General features: G+C 45.7%; 1 protein-coding gene across 1 annotated transcript in view; it reads right to left on the bottom strand.

Moving 5' to 3' along the window:
• IRSp53 (Insulin receptor substrate 53 kDa) overlaps positions 1 to 17,157 on the bottom strand; it is a 152,550-nt gene that overhangs the window by 95,987 nt on the left and 39,406 nt on the right. The window contains exon 2 of the mRNA XM_084604513.1: positions 9,823 to 9,898. Within this exon, the coding sequence (XP_084460639.1) occupies positions 9,823 to 9,898 (76 nt within the window). The remainder of the gene's footprint in view (positions 1 to 9,822; positions 9,899 to 17,157) is intronic.

Below are 17,157 nucleotides of genomic sequence, written 5' to 3' on the forward strand. Positions count from 1 at the left end.
TACGCGGGCAGTAATAACAGGAGCACTGTGGTTTCCATGGAAACGTCAACCATAGATTTCTTTTTCCACGGAGAGCAACATTTGATGCCTCAATAACGGGAAGATTGTACTTTTTATCGCTATTCAGGAATAGCTATAGTTAACGTTATCAATGTGAGGGCGACGCGGAAGGCCTTAAACAAAGACAGCCTCTCCATTGCTGCTGCGGCAAAGTGCCATTTGTTTCTTTCTTTGCTTTTTGGTTACGTTATCTGATTAACGGCGTGGCGTTATCGCTTCATTACCAACGCTAGATGCAACCGCAGTACCAAGGAGATGGCGCTGTCTTGTGCGACAGCTTTCGTGATGTTCGAGGTGTCTGTCGGCATTTCAGGCTCCTTATCTCGTAAGCATGAAATCCTATTTACATTTGGTGATAGCAGCAATAACCATTTATCTGAATACACACACACAATAGAAAATCTAGCGAAAAACATCACCGTTATAAGCGGTGTTGCATTACCTGAAACGAGCTGCAGTATTAGCTCATAATGTCTAATGACACACAATGCGTACGCATGCATGTTTTTTTTTTTCCTGCCCTAATAGGAGCCTGAACAACAGCAGCGATTTGCTCCATTATGCTTACATTTTTTTTTCGTTATCATTTACGGAGATTAGCAATAAGAATACAAGCAGAAGGTTTCTCTTAACAGACACCTTCTACTAACCATACTTTACCAAACTAACGCTAACGGTTTGGGGGAGCCCGCGCGCATTTCGCGGCAAGCTACCTGATGTACCGGTTAGCTCCTCTTGTCTTTTCACTCATGTTTTCACATAAAACGAAGAAAAATGATACATTTCTTTTCTTTAATTCTTAGGAAATTATGTCTTTACGAAGAGCAGCTGAGTCGGGCCTTCTTCTTCTTCTTCTTCTTCTTCTTCTTCTTCTTCTTCTTCTTCTTCTTCTTCTTCTTCTTCTTCTTCTTCTTCTTCTTCTTCTTCTTCTTCTTCTTCTTCTTCTTCTTCTTCTTCTTCTTCTTCTTCTTCTTCTTCTTCTTCTTCTTCTTCTTCTTCTTCTTCTTCTTCTTCTTCTTCTTCTTCTTCTTCTTCTTCTTCTTTGATATTTGGCACATACCCACGAAGGGGGATTGGCCAGGGTTCAGTGTGGACTGCCAAATGTCCTACACAAACTGAATTAGTGTATTGCAGTAATTGACAACTAAACAAAACATAAGATTTAAGATCACAAATGTTATTGAAAGAAAAATTATGAAACAAAAAATTGGAATTTTTTAAATTTGGAATACACGGACACCTGTCCCGTTGTTTTCATGTTCCGATTCCTTCTTTTCCCTTGCGCATCGCCATCAGATTCAACCTTAGCTAGGACCAACTAACCCAAACCAAAGTATTGTTTGAACATGGAACAGATTAAGTTCGAAAACCACAGCGTCTGGAAGAAATTTGATAGACTATGCCAAGATGATAATATACCGGAAATAAGGAGATGCAAAAGCAAATGCAGGAAAAAGAAAACTTGCGCCCTTTATGGGAAAAGTACTAAGTGAAAGCCGAAACGGAGGTGAGAACTTTTTTGTATAATTTTTTACAGAGTATTGAGTTCTCTGTACTCTGCCGTTGAGCCTTCGGCTGCTAAACATCGGTTAATTGGTAACCTTCCGCCTCGTCCTGTCTTGAGGATTTATTTTCTGATCCTTTGTTCTCTTTTCCTTTTGATGTGCTCAAGAGAGACTTGCGTGGAGCATTGCAACTCTGCTGCGGACAAGGTAAAATGACCCTGAGAAATTTTATTTTGACGCTACGCATTCCCATTGCACGTTCCATTGATTTCGTCCCTGCGAACGATTTGCAGCACTGAAAAAAACATAATAATACCCGCCTTATACACATGACGCACTATCTCGAAGTGACAGTTCCATCATCTCATTCCTCTCCTTCCTAAATAAAAAATGGAGCAACTTGATTTTCAATAATCTACGTCACCAGGCCGCACATGACACCACTGAGCAAGACGAGTCTCCATTCTCATAGGTCAAAAAGCCACCATGTAATATTTTAGAAGTACTATGGTCACTGATTTTTCTGTCACTGTGATCCACTTCCGATAGACCTACCTCCGCCAGGCCTAATATGTGAAATATAACTGCATCGCGTCGACGAATTCAATATTTACTTTCGCTTCAGTGTGGCTATTTCAATGCCTTCGTGTCTGAAATCCGCTTGGATCACTTAGGACAACCTCGTGAGTTCTCAGATTTTGACCCCCTCAATAACAATCATCAGCATCATCCTACTCACATGATTATGGCTTTAGTCATACTCACTGCTAGCATCTATACTGCGATCAAAAAAGGACGATGAGCTCCTGCCAATGATCTCCAATCAGTCCTGTCTTGTGTAAGCTGATGCCAAACGTGTCGCCTTCAATTTTCAAAATGACGACAACATTATCAATTCGAATGAAAACACAGATATATTCGAAACCGGAATACCATACGATGTTGTCCGCGTTAAGCATTACTGAATTTGTATGTTAAAAGAGAGTAGACAACAAGGCTAAGAGTTCGCCTGCGTCAGCACGTCGGTAAGTACATCACGAATGCTGTCCCAACGTCGATAATCCGCTCCACCAATCACTGCGCGGTGTCGGAGAGACAAAGGATGCTTGTACGATAGAGAAGGGACAGTAAAAGACGTACCGAGAGGAAATAAAGGGAGAACAAAAGACCAAGGGAGAAAGTGGGAGAGAGGAACTGGGAGGTGGGGCGAAGAAACCAAAGGCAGCATCAGTGTCCGACCGAGCGCGCGCCGCAGCCGGCCGCGTAACGGCGCGCCGATGATAAATCTGCGGGACCCATCCCAGCGTGAGGTCGCATCTATCTTCGGCGCGTCCAGTGACGCACTCTCATAGGACGGACAAGCTAAGCAAAAAAGTATTAAAGAAAGGAATAAAAACAAACAGGGAAAAGAGCTTGCTGTTTGGCACCGTCGTCGACCGCAAGGGACACATACTCACGCACGGAGGCTCTGCCTTGTGCTTTAGTTCCTTCCCTAGTAGGGATGGCACGCGGTTCTAAATGTGTCCCCAGAGTGTAACCACAGCAGCAACCCGTCCTGTCAACGGCACGGTCGGGAAGCGATGTCGACACGCTAGATGGGCCACCCGGAATCTATACGGGCTTGCCACAGGCGTGAAGGTTGAGGTAGGCCGAAGAGCATCATGGGACGGACATCTCCGGCGAGCGATTAGTCAACTTCGTGCTTTCCCTCAAGCTATAGAGATGGCGAGCGTGGGCTGGAAACGGAAAGCGTGACGGGAAAAGGGATCGCGGGAGAAAGTATGGCCTCGAAGCACCTGCGTGGATCACAATCCTTCTTCGTTTTAAGGTTGTTGACAATAAAAGGAAACAGGAAAACAGCTCCTTTAAAAACTGGAGTTCTGCCTGACATAAACAGATGTTTTGTTACAGTGTTGTTCTCGGCCGTAAGGATGGCTCAAGGACAACGAATGGTGCGCGCAAGACAAGTAGCGAAAGTGACACCAGCTTTTAGGACATTTTTTTTTTTTGTCCTGGTCTCATGACCTTACTACTTCATAGGTATATACGTAGCGAAGTACTGCAAGTAGTAGGCGAATATATCTACTTAGGACAGGTAGTAACCGCAGATCCGGACCATGAAAAGGAAATAAGAAGAATAATATTGGGATGGAGCGCATTTGGCAAGCACTCACAGATTATGACTAGCAGCTTACCGGTATTGCTAAAGAGGAAAGTATATAACAGTTGCATCTTACCTGTACTCATCTATGGGGCTGAAACGTGGAGGCTAACCAAGAGAGTTCTACTTAAGTTGAGGACAACCCAGAGGGCTATGGAACGAAAAATGGTATGGGTAACATTAAGAGATAGGAAGCGTGCAGAGTGGGTCAGAGAAATAACTCAGGTTACCGACATTCTAGTGGAAATTAAGAAGACAAAATGGGCATGGACAGGACATTTAGTGCGAAGAGAGGATAACCGATGGTCGCTTAGGGTAACAAACTGGATTCCAAGGGAAAGAAAGCGTAGCAGGGGGCGGCAGAAAGTTAGGTGGGCGGATGAGGTTCGCAGGGGTCAAGTGGATGCAGCTAGCACAGAACCGGGATAAGTGGAGAAATATGGGAGAGGCCTTCGCCCTGTAGTGGGTATAGTCAGGCTGATGATGATGATGATGATGATGATGATGATGATGATGATGATGATGATGATGATGATGATGATGATGATGTATATACGAACATAACGCTTGAGCCATTTTTCAATTTTTCTAAAAACCCTTGCTTGTGCAAGGCAAAGTTAAGACCTAGATCGCCGTAACTGTTCAATACAGCTACCAGTGAGGCCAGGCTTCTGGTCTCCCATTGATTGAAAAAAAAAAAAAAAAAAATATATATATATATATATATATATATATATATATATATGTATATATATATATATATATATATATATATATATATATATATATATATATATATATATATATATATATATATATATATATATATAAAGACCAGCCCCCTTTTGGCCAATACTAGGGTTTTTGAAGCGGCTGTTCTAGATTAAATTAACTAAAAGCCCTCTTTGTTTCATAGCTATACGCTGGAGTTTCACCTTTGTCTAATTTTTACACCGTTGACCGCATTCACAGCAAGTCCTTCCTTTGTGAGCTAGCAGTTAGAATATGAAGGCTTAGTATAGGCTTTTTTTATAATCACGTTTATAATCATTAGGCGAGCTATGAGGGACATCGTAGAGGTTCAATTCGGGTTAATTTAGATTTCCCGAGGATCCCTGAATTACACTGTAATTGCACAGCACGTGACATTTTTTATTATTTATGCAAATGTCGCAGCGATTGTGACTCGATCTCACGACCTCGTCCTCAGCATAAGAGCGACTTGGCCTGTGCACCTTCACGGCAGATGGCAGCACATAAATGACCGCTTCATCGGCTGCGACAGATTTCTAGCAAAGCTACAGGGATTAGTGTGTCAAATTAAGGCTTTGCAGTACGTTATTAACAGTTAACCTGTAACCCAATAGACGGCAGTGGCTAAGGTCGCCATGGTGAAGCACGGGAAAACTTTGAAAGTTAACCTTTGCCGAACCAATTGACGCGAGAATTGAAACCTTGTCTCGCAATGTGTCGGAAGATCAAGAACAAGGACGAACATATCTGCACTCTACAGAAGGCAACTGAAGGTCATTAAATAACAATCAGTAGCTTTCGATACTGTAAAACATACAAAGATACAAGCTAGTCCCGAGAATGGGTCTGAATACCAAAAGAACCGTGTATCAGTTAAATGGTGACCATATTCCACCGTAGTGGTGATCAATGTTAAGAAGTGGGAAAAGGAGGTGAACAGGCTTTTATTATAGAACAGTTAATTATTTGGCTATTTATGATCCAGAGGGTGTACACAAATATGCAAGGTGGCAAAAATATGAATATAAGAAATAAAACATTGTAATTTTTATTAGTGGGAACATTTGCTATCCTTGGCGCTATACCCTTGCTACTCTTTGTTATTTGAGAGCCTAGCCATGCTAGCTTAGCGTTTATCAAAGAGGATGTTCTTCGAATCGCAGCATATATGAAAGCCTACAAAGTAAGCCTTCCAGAGTGAAATGTCCTCGCCCATCAATCATCTTCCTTTTCGAGCCAAGTTTTCCGCCGATATGCGTAAAAGTAGAAATATAGCATTGCCGAACAAGAAAAGCAGGCTAAAGAAAGCAAATGTATCCCGGACAAGCAGCCGTTCAAAATAAAGTCATTTAGGCAGGCTTCCAGAGACTGACGGAAATCACGCCACAGCCATCAAGTGAGACATATTTCTGGCGGTGTCGCCTTTGTTAGCTGTGGTCATTGTTACAGTCGCTCCTGGGGTTTCAGTCTGTTCACACGGCGACAAAAAAGGTTCTTCTCACAATAGAGCAGCGCCGATATGGGAACCCAAAAGAACAAAGGCGTCTTTTGACGGCGGTCCGTCTGAATTATCACCCTAAACCGCCATAAGAAGATGACATTGCTAGAAAGAGCAAAAACATAATGGTGCTGGAAATCCCGGCGAAAGCTTATCTATATGGAGTGCGGGTATAGGATATTCGAGCTGCGCAGGCCTTTTTAGGAAGTCTTGATGTTGCAAGCCGCATATCGCTAAGTGTGTGGCACGTTGTGCTGTTTTGGTCCACTGGACCGCAATAACGACCATTTGTCGAGGCGTTTCACTATGCGGAAGTATTTCTTTTGTATATGATAACGAGGCATCGTCAGGAAATGTATTTCGAAGAAAACGGAGCAAACTAGGCGAAAAACAAAGGAGCGAGAAATGACGACCACGTATATTGAAGGAGAGTTCAACTTAAGGGTTCACTTCTAGTAGTCAGAACTGAGTCACATAGAACAATGAGTATCACTTCTCGATTTAGTTGTAATATACTGCATCTGTTAAAAACTCGCAACGCTCTTGACTGTTCAATGCGGTGACAAGAGAAATATTGTTGAGCCTTCGTCCGCAGATTATTTGTCGGCTAAATTATGCCAAATTGATATGAAGCCGTGCATTGCAGCAGTCAAAACAGTTAAGCCTAACATCGGTAAATTCATCCTAGTCCTGCTGCTGTAACCATAACGTTAACTGACACGCACGTTATGCATAATAAGAAGTCAGCGGCTGCTAAGAGTTAAGTAGACTGTTTTATCACTTCCCAGAGCACAGAATAAAAAAAAATACACCATCGAAACTGTATATTGTGGCGTATTCTGATCTGCGCTCAGAAAAAAGCGGCTCTCACTATTGGCTCTTGTTTATTTTTATCTGTAAGGAATCAATGCCTTCAACTAAGAGAAAATTGCATCTAAGCCTGATTAATTATAAGCCACTCGGAATAAGAAAAATAGCCAGCTTAGATAATTAAGCTAAATTAAAATTATGGCTAAAGCTAATTTAGGCTGACCTGACTGAGATGATTGCGACTAAGCTCCGGACTGTTAAGGTCGGGCTTCTAGCCGCAGTTTGTGCGGCTCCTGCAGTGGTCGACTACTGGAGCTGAGCGGGTGCAGGCGAGCGCCTGACGCCCTTTGAAAAGCCCCGGTGCTGCGTTGCATGACAGCGGCGCACTGGGGAGAAGCCTAGGCGTCAGGCAAGTAGGGACACGTTTTGCCAGACTCCGTGGCGCCTCGGCCCGCCATCCGCGCCTTAGCGGCCCTCCTTGGATGCCTGCCCCGCCGGGGTGGTGCAGTGGTAAGACGCCCGACTACTGTGCCGGAGTTCCCGGGATCGAATCCCGACCTCGGCGGCTGCGTTTCGATGGAGGGGAAACGAAGTGGCGTCCGTGTGCTGTGCGATGTCAGCGCACGTTAAAGATCCCCAGGTGGTCGAAATTACTCCGTAGCCCTCCACTACGGCCCCCCTTTCTCTCTATCCACTTTCACTCCCACCTTCATCCCTTCCCTTACGGCGCGGTTCAGGTGTCCACAAAGCAAGTGTGACAGATACTGCGCCTTTCCCTTCCTATGAACCAACCAACCAACCTTGGATGCCTGTAGGCAGCAAAGCTCCGTAAAAATAGCCGTGGCGGAACTAAGTCAGGAGATGGCGGTGCTGAGTGTACGAACCATTGCGTCGAATGTGAGGCGGATAGTTTATGCCTGGCGAACGCTGTCTTTGCCTTCCCAACTTCTGATAAAAAGCGTTACCTAAATTACGCGTAGCGTCTGTCGCATCACTGCTGCTGTGAAGACGACTCCGATATTTGCAGTAGGACCTTTGCATGGTAACTCTGTTCCCAGTTAGACTAACTACCCGTAACAGGACGCTGCCACATGTGTAAGTGGCCAGGAGGTTTGTGTTATGAACATAATTGTCAAAAAGAGCTCGAAATAGAAAATTTCGCCGCCTAAAGCTTGAAGTGATAAATAAAGAAAATCCCCTAAGCCATACTGAAGGTAAAGAGACGTTGGTTGTTTACATTAATGAATCGCATTTAGCGCACCTTCATTTTGCTGCTGAATATTTGGCTTCGGCTCATCCGAACCCCGTACACCACATGCACCCCCGTTACACTCTCCTCCGTAAACACTGGTTACAATCTAACCGGCCTAGTTCGGACGAGGTATCAAAACCAGGTGGGTGCACGCAAACTAAAATGAAGAATCACCGTGTCAGAAGAAGTGGGGGCTCTTCGACAAAAGCTGGGCCGCCAGCGGGAACAAAAGAGTGCGTAATTACGGCGGTGGTTTCTCCTCAAAGGCCCGCTCGCAATGTTTTTAAATGCCGAGCTTGACAAGTTTTGCCCACGCGCGGCAGCTACGGGAAGGGATAGACGAAAGGCTATATACAGGGATAGTGCGGGAGCCCATCTGACTACAGGGCCAAGACAGTGTCGTTGACACAATAGACGCGCGCCGCACGCGTGCCGTGACGGCGACAGGCCGGCCCAATTTTATCCGGAACGCGGCGAACGACCGAGCCCATTTGTCACCCGGTCGACGACGCGTCGACGTCGCGAACATTCTGTGCGAGGCGGTCCGTTAAGCGCGTAAGACCACCGCCCAGCCCGTTAAAGAGAACACCGCATCGCCACGCGCCCGCACTGCTGCTCAGGGTGTGGGAGGAGAGCTCTAGAGAAAAGGGAAGCTCTGGGGAAAGGGGGGACGAGAAATGACAAAATGGCGGTCTCCCCCATCACTGCTGCCTTCCCCATTGAACCTCTCTGCTCCCGTTAACAGACGCCGCCTTTTTCAAACTACGCAATCGTAGCCGCCGCGGCGGGAGATGGAGGAAGCAACACGGGGCTGTGCGTCTACGCGTAGTAAAATGGTGAACAGGGAGAACAGTTATGGGGAACAGAGGAGAGTGGGGCCGAAAGAGATAATGGCGAAAAGTGTCGACACAAGGACGAAGAAAGAGGAGATATGGGAGAGTGGTTACTACATATGCGCTCCCAAAAAGAGACAGCGTTTTGTGTGCGAGCCCCGCCGTTATAGTACAGTAAGCGGCTTTTGAGTTATGGGTCTTTTTCGCGGCTAAATATACGAAACTGCGGCGCGCGGAAGCGGCCGTAAAGTCGTTTCCGCTTGCCCGGAGCAGACGACCGTGCAGACGACACGAGCGTGGCATGCCTCACACGTCAGGCTCTATCGCGTTTAACGTTTTGCGGCGCCGCCGGCGATTGCGCTGGCCCCCTGGTGACATTGGCGACGTCAAGTGTACTGGTTTGGGAAGCGGTAAAGAGCGGATGATAGGAAGTCGTTCTAAGACAGGGCGGCGACGTTTTGTAATGTGAATGGCTCAGGAAGAATGGGTGGTTATCGGCTATGACGCTTCTATACCCGTTTTTCTCTTGTGCAACAACCATGCTTTTGAAACGCAGACTTCCTGGAATCCTTGAGCGGGAAAAGGCTTTCGAAAGTATCAGAGACGATTCATAAAGCTAGACATCGGGGCCATTTGTTTAACCTACACCAGCTACACCAGTTTAAGAAACCTCCTATACCTAAAATAGTTTTTTTTTCTGCACTGGTGTAGCTGGTGTAGGTTAAACCAACTCGCTAGAAGGGAACTAGTTCGAGTTCAGTTGTGGAAAGTGCGAAGCGCGGCATATGGCCCTATCATGTGCACGCGTTGCCTTGACCGAAGAGAGGCTTATACTAATAACACTTTTTATGTGAAACGAAGGTTTTAAGTGCGAAAGAAAAATAATTAGGATCAGGCTTTTCACAGACGTATTTCATGACAATGTGTATCTGCATCCCTGGACCACTCACCGTGAAGTGCTTTCAGGTACGTCTTGCCAGCTGCGATGAGCTGTCTCGCACAAGGGTTGAACTTCTCCAGGATGTTCTGCAGGAACAAAATCAAGGGGAACACATTAAGTACCAGCAATGTGCCGCTCCTGAGCAACGATAGTGCTGATAGTGCAGATACACAAGACCAACCAGGCAATGCGGCCATGTCGCCTAAAGCGAACCGTGATACATTTTTAATTAATGGTACTGGATCTGTGAGTTAATAATTTTGAGAGAAGAAAAAATCAAGGAGCGACTGCGTTGGACAGTTCCACCAACGCAACCAGCACGACTCTCTCTGGACTGCCCGGACACATGGCCAATGCGACGGGAACGTGACTGGGAGCGGTTATGTAATCAATGAGGAATTCGAAGCCAACTGGACTCAATACAAGATGATAATTCATTCAGCAGAAGTATTTAATTAAATTTATAGTTTGAAGACGTCACCTACAAATGTACAAATGCACCAGCGTTCGTCTTCATTAAACCAACTTCTGCTTTGAAAGTTACGATTCTAATGACTCAGGTAGCACGAAAAGTTACATTAACGTCATGCAATAACCTGAGCCTAACTTGAAAATGTAACCTAAATAGTTTCAAATGCATACAAACAGTAAAATTACAAATAAAACATTTGCATTACATACTTTAACCTAACGACTAACATCCATGTTTATATAAGAAGCGATATGTAATGCTCGCTGCGGTAGCTTAGTGGTTAGTGCGTTCAACTGCTGGGCTCAGAGACCAGGGTTCGAATCCTGGTTGCGGCTGTGGCTTTTCGATGGAGGCGAAAAGCAAGGGGGCCGTCTACTGTGCGATGTCAGTGCACGTTGAACCCCAGGTGATCGAAAGTTCTGGAGTCCTCCACTATGGCATCTCTCATGGGCTTAGTCGCTTTGAGACGATAAACCCCATAATCCGAACTCTATCAAATCAATAATGTAATGTTCCATATAGATTCGGAAATCAGCGTTAAAAACAAGTCCATACAAACATCCAAATGCCTAACACGTGAAGCTCGTTATGCCAATAATAACAGTTCGCGCATAATGTCAAAACAGTGACCAGCTGGAATGGAACTTGAGACAAAACTCTTCATTAATATTGCAAGTACGCTTCAGTAACGTATACAAACAATTTATTTATTACTTTAAGAAAAATTTAATGTACTGATTAAAAGAAACGTCCTAGAGTAACATGCAATTTCGTTAAGCACCTAATTTACCACTGTTCTAGGCACTTTTTTTTTTTATTTCGGGCACTAACGATGACCTTAATCTGAAGTTTGCAACTAAACCGTTTGTTTTCCATCAACCATATATAGCACATATACTTCAATAATGATTTAAAAATCATATATATTATCTTCTCAAGATTCACCCTTTTGAGGGCACAGCTACTGGGTATAGTGTACCAGTATAATCATAAAACCGGCTTAAAAGCATATAACATATGAGTGAGTGTGGCATGCCTTGTTTTGCTATGTTGCACAGCGCTATTACCGCTCTTGTAGCCTTATTCGTGAGGCGTTGATCCATGCAGCTAACATGAATGCGTGCAGTATATTGCAGCTGTAGCGTTTGGTACTCGAATGCGGTTAATGTAACTTTATTTTAAGGATAAAGAATATTATAATTTTATATCATCATAAATATGATTGTGTGTAACGTTAAAGCAACCTTAGAAAAAATATATATATTGAGAACACTGCACAACGTATGACTCGGATAAAGAAATAACAGTAACATACCGATGCTAATCTGGCACTGATGTCACAGTTAAGCCTCCAATACTGATTGCTTGTGCTCGACAGCAATCTACGACTATCAACCACCTCTTCGTAATTCTTATAATAATGCAATACCGTATTTTGTCCGCATAGCGGCTTAGTAGTCCTCCGGCATATTGACTACGCGGTCCGCAACGTGCAAGGAGTGTGCTCACTCGTTAAGCTCTGTATCGTGCGCACGAACACAAAATCTCCACAAGCGCATCCGAAGTGCACAGCCTCACGGAGTACGTCCAACTAGAGTTGTCTTATGGTACGTTGACACCAGCGATGACGCACGAACCTTCGAGCACTTCACTGCAACGGGAAAACTGGGGACTGCAATTGAAAAACCACGCACTATGCGTCGATTTCCTTAGCGCTCGTAAAACGTCACGCTTAGCGCTATGGCATAGCGCTTAATCGTCACGCTCAACGCTGTTGCACGGGGCTTAAGCGCCTTGCTTACGCACATCCCACTGGAGCCCTCTGCCGCGTGAGTAACGAGAGGGGACGGCCGGTGAAGAGGAAAATGGATGGCTCGGAGAAAGTGTTCACTATACAAAAAGAATCTGGGAAATATCAAAATAGAGAAAGAGACAGAAAGAGAGGAAACATGGGGTGAGGCACGCTTCGGCGTTCTCTGAGGAGCCCTAGCGCGAAGCGGCATTCTTTGTGTTTTTTGTTTCTGTTTTTGCTCCCTGAAGTGACTTTTTTTTTTCTTTTTCGCCCTGTTCTTCTCATCCAACGCACTTCGTGTTCCCGTATGGGCTGCTGCGTTCCGGCATAGTGCGGCGGCATCTCTCCTATTTTGGCGTTCCCGCCGCAGGCAGCCGGAACGACACGGCGACGTAAACCCGAACCCCCAGACCGGGCCTCGGGCGCGCGCACAGCGCTCGAAATAGCGTGAGGCAGTCCGGCGGCTGCACGCGCAGTTCCTCGGGTGCTTGCCTGGACACAGAACCACACACTGGGCGTATGCGGCATCGAAACGAGCTGCCAGGGCGACTAGGCAGGGACGAAAGAAGTCGGCAGCAGAGCGCTACTTGGCACCTCGCCGGCGCTCGCCCCTGAAGAAGGCGGTATTTAAATAGGGCCACTCGCGAGCAGAGACAATGCGAGACAAGTGGAGAAAGAGAACTCCCAGGCTTATCCGAACGCTGGGCATGATTCATCGAACTGTATAGCTCTGCGAAGCAATTGATGGGCAGGAACCGAAGAAAAAAGTTGTTTGTCTAGCGTAGTTTTGTAATTTAAATGACACTACAATACAATAAAATACAATACAATACAATAAAATTCAATACAATACAATACAGGAAACCGCAGGTGCGTATCGTACAACTGTAACGTTCACTCACATATTCACTTCCTCTCCGTAATCTACGCATACAGGCTACTTTGCGCCCCAACTCGCCAATAGTGGTACATTCTATTTCCGGCAGCATTCTTAGAAAACATCCGCCTTCACTCACTCAATGACAAAATTTCACCTGAAAGACTCTTAACTTGAGTAGGCAAAGTTAACATCAGGTTCGTTAGGCAGGGCGACCCTTTTGTGCATTTAAAAATGCCGCCGAAAGCTCTCATTTTCATTATCTTTTCCATCATTGATTACCTGCAGACCTGTCCAAGTTCGAAAGCTAACCCGTGTAACTAACTACTCAAGCAACTCGTAGATTTACTAACACGTCCTAATACGCACTTGATAAACCCCAATTCCTCTGCTGAGCCCACTTTTTTAATAATTTTGTATCCGTTTCCTTTTTTCGACGCTTACAGATTACTTTATGTCAGAGAGACGTTGCACCAAATAACGACTGAACGACTGAACTGACCAAATAACAAAACTTAATCAAGACTTCGAAAGGGGGAAAAGCAATCGTATCTAGTTTTAGTGAAAGTTCTGCAGAACGTAGTTACACGTAACCCGGAAGTCATAACAAATTCACGAAGCATAGACGGTAACCCGCAAAGCAATATACGCAGAACACCCATGTAGAAATCACAGTTGAGAACTCTGAGAACAATGAAAAAGATCAAAACCAGGTAAGTATACACTAAACTACATGATCAGAATAAGTTATATGCTTCCAAGAAAGCGTAAGGCTCTTCTTAAACTGTGTACATCTCTAACGAGACGTGTAAAGCGCGCACTGTCTCCCCTTGTAATGTACAATTGGTGGTTACTGCTCGATAATTCTTAGCGCGTATAAAAGGCGCCACTCCTATAATATCTATTATATGAAGGCTGCTCTTAACCAGAATTTGTCAAGGACGACATGTTCCAGGAAACGCAAAAGTTTGTGCTCGATGTTCTGTCTGGTCTCTGTGCGGAACATTATCAGCCAAGCTTATTTGATGTAAAAATACCTTCGTGAAAGTAGCACTTTCGGGTTTGTGCTCTTTTACAGAATGTCGGCTCTAAACAATGAGTACCTCTCAGCCTTGCTAAATTGATCTTTCAGAAAAGACTTTCACGCTCGCTCCAACTTGCTCATCATATATTCATAAGTTGGTATTGATTTTTCTGTTCAAAAAGTATAACCCTCCCATCCTACCGAGCTATATTATACACAGCTAACTTGAACACTACCCCTCGACTTCAACGTGGGTTGCTGGTTCGCAAAAACTCACTAGCTCCCAAAATCGCGTACCGCAATCACCCATCTACGCAGCCACACACAGAAACACGCTCACGCGTACACTGTTGTTGCACGTGCATCTAAAACCGAAACAAAGGGCCATCCGCCCGCGCCGGCGGAAAAGCACTTGTGAACCCGCGCGGCCACGGAACCGCTAAAAGCTTCGCGCGCTTTTCGCGCGCTAAAACCCTCTCTCCCCAGAGCGAGGACCGTGCACCCAACACTCGGGAATCCCGAGAGATGAGGAGCAGCAGCAGGAAAGGCGGTGAAGACGCGATGCGAGCGCGCCGCCGCCCTCGACACGCATACGCACTCGAGAGTGAGCAAGCAGCCACACAGTCATCCAGGTCGCTCAGGCGCGGCCAATCTAATTAAGAACCGCAGGCGGCCTCCCCGAGCCGCCCATCCAGCCAGCGAGACGGGACCAGAACCGCGGAGATCGCGGGAAACGCGAGCTTCATCCGGCGGAGCCGTCGCAACAACTTCGCTGCGAGCGCCAACCATTGTTGCAGTACATGTTCCCGCCGCCTCACTCCCAACGCAGGCACAAACATACACAGGCGAACGCGCATCTAAACCAACGCTTTTGCGGTGTCAGTGTACAGAACGGTGCAGTGTTGGACCAAGAGAGATATGCCATGCTCTGATTTTATCGCCAGTTTGGTGTTTAGATCTTTTCTTTGTCACGACAGTAAACATAACACGGTTAAACTGAAACTCGATTATAGAAAATGCAATCAGGAGATGTTAAGTAATATTCGCGAGCACTTATGAGCGCAGTACCTGCCAAGCCTGGTAACCCAACCTAATGAGCGGGGCTCTGTGCGTACCCTAGGTTATTTATCTGTAGAAAAAAAAATCTATAGTAAGAGCAATGAAACGCCTTGTGTGATCACATAATATGCCGTTAACACTTTACAAGTATAAGAACGAATAGATTCGCGAATGCGAGTTATCCGGGTTAGAAGCGGGAAACTCAGGTTGCACCAGTGCTGCACGAATTTGATTCACCCGCACCGCGTGTGTTGAGCCTCCACCAAGAGCTGGCTTGTCTTTCCGCTCTCGCAACGCGCGCCCCTGCTCACTCGACTGCGGCTTCCGGTTTCCTTGGATTGCTCGAGCATATACGCACTACGTCGACTACAGCAGAGGCACGCAGTGAGCTCGCGTGTTCGTGTAGAGGCACTGTCAGCCAGATCGGCAATACGCTAAATGCGTCGCGCGGGCGCGCAGCTACTCATACGTCGTCGAACCCGGAGAAGGGGTGGCGTCGATTCCGCCAGGACAATGTAGTAAATAGAGAGCAGAAGCAAGGTAAAGGGTGAAGCTCGGCAGCTTGTATAGAGTTGTTTACTCGCGTTCATACGTGCCAGCATGCGTCACAGTTTCGTGACAGCTCTGTGTGGGTATTGGTTTACACCCGTTTCTGCCTCCTTCGCGAGACACTCGATCCGTGGTCTTTCTGAAACCGAACAGATGCGCAAAAAACACCGGGCCGAACACAAATCCTGGAATCTTTCATCAATCCTTCCAAAGTAGGGAGAGGTCATATCGGGCTTCATGTGTTTATTCATCATTATTGGTGGCTTTTACTTTTTCCTATTGCTTAAAAGTAGCGAAAACACCATTGCCAGAGGAATCGTTCCGTACAAGCTCTTTAACGGGATCAAAAGTAGAAATAAAACGCAAAAATTATCGAAACAGAAACAAGAAATAATGAAATAAGGAAACAAAAATGCAACCTTAACCTTTTTTAACATGACCTTTTGTAAATTCTTTCTGAAAACTTGCGGGAGTATACGGCTTTTATATGACCGCATATTCACATTTCACCTCGTTTCTTAAAGTTCCGCTCTCCTTGATTGATTAATGCAAAACGTGCAAAAGATATTTTTTCGGGTCTACCCGCTGGTCATTCTGTACCTTCTGTGCTTACAATCTGTAACTGATTCTCTGTCGCAAACTTACCATCAATCATTTCTAGTTTATAGATTTTTTTAATACAAATCGCACCATCGCAATGACCTTCAGGGCCAATAGGTTATGCAAATAAAGAAGGATGCAAATAAAGAAAGGGCAAAAAAATATCAGCGAACGCTAGCTGTTCTGAATATAGTGCTTCATGCGCAAAAATTCCTATTGGAAATAAGATGGCCGCATTTGCCACTCGACGCAGAGCAGTGCAAGTCTAACCATAACTTATGACCGGCAACTGCATTTTATAGTCGACGTCTCTCCTTCACGAACAGCACGACACAAAGTTCAGCCTCTATGAGGCGACAGCAGAGAGTACTGAACCAAACGCCTGATCAAATCGCGAAAACATGAATCATCGGTAGGTTAAAAACTAAGACGTTCCGTTCCGCTCAGAAACGAAGCAGAATTACCACAGTAGTTCCGAGGCCGACTATGGAGAGGTGCTACTGCAGCCATGCCACTACACTGGACATCAATATCCTCAGCTATCCCTACTTCATTCGGGCAGAATAAACGCCTCGTTCCATCGCCTCTGCGTTATCTAATCAACTGACCAGCAGCCCTATCAACAAAGCGCGAACTGACGCCGCCTAAGCGACGGAGCGTGAAGGAGAACCACCAAAAGGAGGCCGGCTGATGACGATAAGATTGCTGGCAGCGAGGCATTCCTCATCGGAGCTCCGCGTTTGGGGAAGGCCTCTCCCGTTGCTCCCTGACTTCCCCGCTTCCTCGTCAAGAGGAAAACACGCCGCTCATCGCTCAACTTCCGTCTAGGGGAAGAGACGGTTTGCCGGTGGCAGCGGCAGCAGACGAAAAGCGAAAGAAAGGAAAAAAGCAATCGACTGCAAATTACTTGGGCGGCTGGAGTAGAAAGGAGAGACAGAGAGAGAGAGATGGAGGGTGGAGAGGAGTTGCCGC

This window comes from Amblyomma maculatum, chromosome 5, assembly GCF_055883805.1.
Source record: "Amblyomma maculatum isolate TAMU_Amacu chromosome 5, ASM5588380v1, whole genome shotgun sequence".
NCBI lineage: Eukaryota > Metazoa > Arthropoda > Arachnida > Ixodida > Ixodidae > Amblyomma > Amblyomma maculatum.